General features: G+C 43.7%; 1 protein-coding gene across 7 annotated transcripts in view; it reads right to left on the reverse strand.

The window, feature by feature from the left end:
* The window catches only part of camkk1a (calcium/calmodulin-dependent protein kinase kinase 1, alpha a), a 242,033-nt gene that overhangs the window by 231,250 nt on the left and 2,929 nt on the right, over nt 1-7,854 (reverse strand). For 5 of the 7 annotated variants that reach the window (XM_043718834.1, XM_043718829.1, XM_043718825.1 and 2 more), the window contains one exon: nt 2,641-2,711. The exons of 1 other annotated variant lie outside the window; for it this stretch is intronic. In XM_043718834.1, the coding sequence (XP_043574769.1) occupies nt 2,641-2,694 (54 nt within the window). In that variant the 5' untranslated portion in view covers nt 2,695-2,711. Of the gene's footprint in view, nt 1-2,640; nt 2,712-5,116; nt 5,263-7,854 lie in introns of those variants that run through there. One more of the 7 variants, XM_043718833.1, reaches the window with a different exon arrangement.

A 7,854-nucleotide genomic window follows, 5' to 3' on the forward strand; every position in this document is an offset into this window, starting at 1 on the left:
CCTGCAATCTTCTTCCCGACCTCTCCGCCCCCATCCCAGTCTGACCTATCACCCTCACCTTGACCTCTTTCCACCTATCACATTTCCGACGCCCCTCCCCCAAGTCCCTCCTCCCTATGTTTTATCTTAGCCTGCTGGACCAACTTTCCTCATTCCTGAAGAAGGGCTAATGCCCGAAACGTCGATTCTCCTGTTCCCTAGATGCTGCCTGACCTGCTGCGCTTTTCCAGCAACACATTTCCATCTCTGATCTCTAGCATCTGCAGACCTCACTTTCTCCTCCCTGGACATAATACCAACCTAGTTAAATTTAAAATTTATTGTGATCAATGGAGGAGTGGGATTGGAAAGGGAACAGTGGGTCATGCAATCTTGGTCATAACTTTACCTTACATCAATGTTAGGGCATAAAAGCCAATAGTGGTTGTGACAATTTTTAGCTATTTGGGAAGAAACGGAAGGTGAGTCTGCTGTGCAATCAGTAAAGATGGGCTTGTTGACAGAACTTGTTCAATCTGAATTCAAGTTCAGAGAAGATCTACAAGGGAGAAGTGTCAGGATGGGCTTGGCAGAAAGTGTAAACACCTAAAAGAAGTCATTTATCTTGCTGCTGTTGTGTGAGATAAAAGCATAACAAATAAAAGTATTAGTGAGCTCCTTGAACCTACTCTGCCATTCAATAAAATCAGATTGATCAATTTGTGGCCTTAACTCCACTTTCCAGCTATCCCATATAACCCTTGCCTCCCTTACAGATCAAATTCTGTGTAACTCAGCCTTGAATATATTTAATGACCCACACAATTACTCCTCATCTCCGTCTTATTTGGGAGGTCTTATTTTGAATCTGTGCCACCAGTTCAAGACTCCAAGATGAAACATTTTCTCAGCATTTACCCTATGGAGCCCCCTCAGAATCTTATAATCTATTTGTTATGCTCAAATTGGCAGTTATGCCTCTGACCTTACAAAGATGAACTAAATGTCAAAATGCTCCATTAGTTGTAAAGACATTTGGGATTTCCTGAGGTAGCTGAAGTCTTTTTAGCTGTTAGTAAACCACCAAAATCACAGCAAATTAAATAAATGATCAGAACTGAAGTTTCACAATGGTCAGTCTCACTCACAGTATTAGGTCCTCTACAAGAAATGACTTGGAGCTTTGACTAAAATATTCCTTGCACAAATGCACCTTGTTACCTGGGTAACAGTTCTTTCTACATACAAGTTCCTTGACTCTCTTTACTGAACAATACTTGCTTGAATGTGTTCCCTTAGCTCTGTGCCTGAAAGGCAGAGCTGTGCATTCACAACTGTTAACCTGCATGGATTGCTGACCAATCTAAAGGATATGCAGACTCTGAAACTGCAGTTCTATGCAGAAATGACAAAGCATTACACAAACTGCTTCTCCCAAATGCTGCACTAATTCACCATCCCCACCAAAATCACTATAAGCACTTGCTCTACATCAGAGATCATTCTCCAGCTGTTTATTGCATTAAGTCAATGTAGCTGACCATTATACTCTTAGTCTCTCTCTCTCATTCACCATAAGCCTCTTTGCATTTCTTTGAGGTTGTCTTTCACAGTTCACTCTTCTTTTATGGTATGCCTATGTGTGCATGCCTCTATCTTTCTCCATCACACTGCCATCTCTCTAACTCTTTGTCTGTCTCATTCTCACTTTCGGTCCCTCTCAATCCATTCTATCTCTTTATCTCTCGCTTTCTTTGTTTCACTCTAGGTCCCTACACCAGCCCTACATCCTCATCTGCCCGTCTCTGTCTCTCTGGGGTGCGTTTTATGGACCTTTAGAGTGGGTTAGCAGGCTGCTGGGGTAAAGCATGAGACTGGGTGCCATGACAGGTGCACCATTCACAGAACCCACTGCTTGCCTCTAGTCCACTGCAATTTTAGAGGGAGAGATGTTAGGTAGCCCATTTGTCACTTACAGGCCTCTTCCCACTGGCATGGATTTCATGTATGGCATGGATAGTCTAGCACTACCAGTAGCCAGATAGAGGGCGTGGCACCTCTTTACAGGCTTGCCAGTCTGGCCCCAGTGAGACTTTGGACTCATCAGGATATTTCTCTGCCCACATCCCCTGAGGTCCGGCTGCAGTCCCAGAAGGGGTCACTGCTCCTGGTGGGAGTAGGAGGGCTGATTCTAGCCAATTTAATGGCCCCAGTGGCCATTGAACAGCTGTGAGGTGAGGTGGCAGAACACGGCAGCAGGGATTGTTAGGAAGACTCGCCGAATGTTTACATTGGACTTCTCTCTCTCTCTGACTCGGTGTCTCCTTCTGTTGTCTCTCTCATTCATCTCTCTCTCTCTCCAACTATTGTTTCTCAGTCTGTCACTCTCTCTTGCCTGACCACTCTTCTTTCCCAGTTCTCTCTTCTATGTCCAAATCTCATTTCATAATTCCTGCATTATTTTCTGTTCCAACATAAGATCCTCTCTGAGGTTTGTTGCAGAATTGCAAGAGAATGATCCACCACTTATAACTGAACTGCCAACACTATCCGATCTATCTGCTCCACTTGTGGCAATTCCCAATATAAAAAGATAGAGTTAAGGGATATTACATAATCTCTGCATTGATGTGTGAATGAATCATCTTGAATTAGCATTACCTGGAAGATGAAACGAAAATCATTTAGATGACAAGCATGAGGTCCAGATCTCATTTGTGCTTCGGTAAGATCTGGAAATAAAGAGCAAGTCCCAATGTAACTGTACCTTGTGAAAATGATACAGAAACTTTTCACCATTCTTAAACTGTATCAAGCAGCAAAAATTGAGATTGACTGTCATACAGGTCATTCCTGATAAAGGGCTTATGCCCAAAATGTCGATTCTCCAGAGCTTAGACAAGTCCTAGTCATTTTCCTCATGAGCAAGGACACACCACAAATGGGTTGGAGTTTGGCACCAAAATACTATTTTAGAAAGTGGATATGGAAAAAAACATAAGACATAGGAGCAGAAATTAGGTCATTCAGTCCATCAAGTCTGCCATGCCATTCAATCATGGCTGATATGATTTGATTGTAGGTTTGCTCGCTGAGCTGAAACGTTCATTTTCAGATGTTTCATTACCATACTAGGTAACATCTTCAGTGAGCCTCCGGAAGAAGCACTACTGGTGTTTCCTGCTTTCTATTTATATGTTTGGGTTTCCCAGAGTTGGTGATGTCATTTCCTGTGGTGATGTCATTTCCTGTAATTTTTCTCAGGGGGTGGTAAATGGGGTCCAAGTCAATGTGTTTGTTGATAGAGTTCCAGGTGGAATGTCATGCTTCTAGGAATTCTCGTGCGTGTCTGTGTTTGGTTTGTCCTAGGGTGGATGTGTTGTCCCAGTCGAAGTGGTGTCCTTCCTTATCTGTATGTAAGGATACTAGTCATGTCATTTTGTGACTAGTTGATGTTCATGTATCCTGGTGGCTAGTTTTCTGCCTGTTTGTCCAATGTATTGTTTGTTACAGTTCTTGCACAGTATTTTGTAAATGACATTAGTTTTGCTTGTTTGTATAGAGTCTTTCAAGTTCATTAACTGCTGTTTTAATGTGTTGGTGGGTTTGTGGGCTACCATGATGTCAAGGGGTCTGAATAGTCTGGCAGTCATTTCCGAGATGAATTTGATGTAGGGGAGAGTAGCTAGGGTTTCTGGACGTGTTTTGTCTGCTTGTTTGGGTTTGTTGCTGAGACATCTGCGGTCTGTGTTCATTGGGTACCCATTCTTTTTGAATACACTGTGTAGGTGATTTTCTGCTGCTCTGCATAGTTCCTCTGTGCTGCAGTGTGTGGTGGCTCACTGAAATAATGTTCTGATGCAGCTTCGTTTGTGGGTGTTGGGATGATTGCTTCTGTAGTTCAATATTTGGTCCGTATGTGTTGTTTTCCTGTAGACACTGGTTTGAAATTCCTCATTGGCTGTTCGCTCTACTGCGACATCTAGGACATGTTATTTTCCTCCTCTTTTGTGAATTTTATGCCAGTAGCGGTATTATTGATGGTCTTGAAGATTTCCTCTAATTTGTTTCGTTTAGTGATGACAAAGGTGTCATCTATGTAGCGGAAGTTGGGTTGGATGGTTGGCAGAGCTGTTTGTTCGAGTCTCTGCATTACTGTCTCTGATAAGAACCTTGATATCGGAGATCCCATGGGTATTCCGTTGATTTCACAGTAGAGCGAACAGCCATTGGGGAACTTCAAACCACCTTGAGGCAGACAGGGCACTGTGGTGGGATGGGGTTGGAGAGGGCGGAGTGCGTGGGGTTGGGGGATCGGACGGGGATGGGGTTGGGGTTGCAGTTGGGGAAGCAGCATTGGACAGGATTGGGGGGTCAGACAGGGTTGGAAGGTAGTCCGACGTGAGCCGGGTTGGGGGGGGGGTCAGACATGGGCAGGTTTGAACGGGGTTGGGAAGTCGGACAGCAGCAGGGTTGATGGGGTCAACGGGGGTGGCATTGGACAAGGTTGGGGGGATTGGAAGGGGCCAGGATTGGGGGTGTGGAGGGGGGAGTGCACGTGGTGTGCTACTGCCTAGTCTCCTGAACAGGGAGCAGACTTAGCAAGTGCTCGTTGTGTCAATCCCATTGAACTGATGGTGGGAGGCTTCAGCAATGCTGCAGGTTCCTTACATATAAGTATCATTCACATGATACATTAACGATCTGGACAGAGGAACTGAGGGCATCGTTGCTACATTGGCAGAAAACACAAAGATAGGTTGAGAGACATTTATTGTTGAGGAGCAACACAGGGAGAACGAGGGAAAAGGAAACTTTAGAAAACTCCGAGCCCCAAAGGAGAGACCTTGAATCAATTAACCGAATAATCAATTATCTAAACGATAATCGAGGTTCCACTGTACATTCAATAACTTTCCCACATTTGAACTCATCTTTGTTCATTAAATATTTATTTTTGTGACAAAATCATCACAAGCAAATTACACAGAATACATTTCCTATCTCCTACTCCTTTCCTGGATTTTAAGAGCTCACAATTCTCACCTACAGACACTCTCTTGAAAATAAAATGGATACAGCAATGCAATTAAATCTGTCAGTTACTGGTGAATAAAGTTAAAAACTTTATACATACTGTCTCCTCCACATCATTACTGGTGAATGAAATGTATCTGGCTGCAGCCCCAGAACATGTTCCTGTGACTATCATACATGTGATGATAGCAAAACACTGCAAAAGCTAGAAATCTGAAATCAAACCGAAAAGACTGGTAAACACCCAGCAAGATCAATGTCCTAATGACGAGTCATCAAGATAAAGCACGAACTTTGTTTCCCTCCCCCGATATGCTGCTGTGACCTCCTGAGTGCTTTCACATTTTATTGTTTTAATTACAGTACTTATTTGTTGACCTGTGTCTTAGTGCATCAATCCTACATAATACTGCAAAGAAGAAACACTATAGTAGTAATTCTGATCCTTGTTTTAATAATTAATTCAATACACTTTCACCTCCTCTCACGACAGATAATCCTACAACCTGATCATCAGATTGAATAAGACCATAAAACACGGGAGTAGAATTTGGCCATTCAGCCCATTTAATCTGCTCCACTATTCGATCATGGCTGATATATTTCTCAACCCCATTCTTCTGCTTTCTCCCCCAAAGCCTTGATCCCCTTATTAATCAAGAACCTACTAACTTCTGTCTTAAAGACACTCAGTGACTTGCTTCCATAGCCTTCTGTGGCAATGAGTTCCCCAAAGTCACCCCAATTGTAAAGGGTCATTCTTTCATGCTGAGGCTGTGCCATCATGTCCAAATCTCTCCTCCGATTGAAACAACTTCTCACTCTATCCACGTCTCTTAGTATTCTGTCAGTTTCAATGAGATCACCGCCCTCATCCTTCTAAATTCCAGCAAATACAAAGTCCTCAACCAATCCTCATGTAACAAGCCCTTCATTCGCAGGATCGTTCTTGTAAACCTTCTCTGGATCCCTCCAATGCCAGCAAATCCTTCCTCAGATAGAGGGCCCAAAATGCCTCACCATTTTCCAAATGCTGTCTGATCAGAGCCTTGCACAGCCTCAAAAATATATCCCTGTTCTTGTATTCTAGCCCTCTCAAAATGGATGCTAATATTGCATTGGACTTCTTAACTGTCAAGAACCTGCACGTTAACCTTAAGAGAATGCTGAACTAGGACTAAGTCCTTTTGTGCTTTGGATTCCAAAGCCTTTCTCTGTTTATAAAATAGTCCATGCCTGTATTCTTCCTACCAAAGTGCATAACCTCACAATTTCCCACACCGTATTCCATCTGCCATTTCTTTGCCAACACTCTTAGCCTGCTCAACTCTTTCTGCAGCCTCCCTGCTTCCTCAACAATAAATGTCTCTCAACCTATCTTTGTGTTTTCTGCAAATGTAGCAACGATGCCCTCAGTTCCTCTGTCCAGATCGTTAATGTATCATGTGAATAGTTGTGATCTCAACACTGACCCCAACTGAACTCCACTAGTCACCAGCTGCCATTCTGAAAGAAAACCCAATCACTACTCTCTGCCTTTTGCCAGTCAGACAATCTTCTACCAACACTAGTACTTCGCCCCTTATCTTATTTTGACATGTTCTTTGCGGTACCTTGTCAAAGGCCTTCTAGAAATCCAAATAGATTAAGCCCACTGCCTCTCCTTTGTCTAACTTGCTCAGTACCCTGATGCAGTACCTTACTGCATATTGTAACCAAATCCGCTGATTACACAAGGACAGATGGTGGAGCAAGTTGTGAAGAGGATGCAAAGGTTTTCCAAGTTAGTTAAACAGGTTAAATGACTGGGCAAAAACCAACTTGGCAATTGGAGCTGGAACATAATGTGGGAAAATGTAAGGTTATGCACTTAAACAGTAAAACAGAATATTGCTTAAATGGAAAGAGACTGCAGAATTCTGCAGTACAGAAGGATTTGGACAACTTTGTTAGCACTGCTGCCTCACAGCGCCAGAGACCCGGGTTCAATTCCTGCCTCAGGCAACTGTGTGGAGTTTGCACATTTTCCCAGTGTCTGCGTGGGTTTCCTCCGGGTGCTCCGGTTTCCTCCCACTGTCCAAAAATGTGCAGGTCAGGTGAACTGGCCAGGCTAAATTGCCTGTAGTGTTAGGTGAAGGGTTAAATGTAGGGGGATGGGTCTGGGTAGGTTGCTCTTCGGAGGGTCAGTATGGGCTTGTTGGGCCGAAGGGCCTGTTTCCACGCTGTAAGTAATCTAATCTAATCTAATCAAATCAACCACGATTATCTGAATGAGAAGGGCAGGAAATATCTTGTTCAGATAGCTGACTGCTCAGAAAATGAGGATAACATTTCTACAGGACCTTCAGATCTTGTTCAGATAATCCAAAATTCGGATAATTGACGTTCAAATAACCGAAGTTGTTCTGTAAAATGTTAGCACACAAGTCCAGTAAGTAACTAGAGTTGAAGAGTGTGGTGCTGGAAAAGCACAGCCGGTCAGGCAGCATCCAAGTGGCAAGAGAATTGATGTTTTGAGCATAAGCCCTTCATCAGGAATAGCTGAAGAAGGACTTACGTTCAAAACATCGATTCTCCTGCTCCTCGGATGCTACCTGACCGGCTGTCCTTTTCCAGCACCACACTCTTTGACTCTGATTTCCAGTATCTGCAGTCCTTACTTTCTCCCAGTAAGTAACTTTCCATTGCAAGCAGCATAATTAGTGGGTGGCACGGTGGCACAGTGGTTAGCACTGCTGCCTCGCAGCGCCAGAGACCCGGGTTCAATTCCCGCCTCAGACGACTGACTGTGTGGAGTTTGCACATTCTCCCCGTGTCTGCGTGGGTTTCCTCCGGGTG

Source organism: Chiloscyllium plagiosum, chromosome 28 (genome assembly GCF_004010195.1).
Source record: "Chiloscyllium plagiosum isolate BGI_BamShark_2017 chromosome 28, ASM401019v2, whole genome shotgun sequence".
NCBI lineage: Eukaryota > Metazoa > Chordata > Chondrichthyes > Orectolobiformes > Hemiscylliidae > Chiloscyllium > Chiloscyllium plagiosum.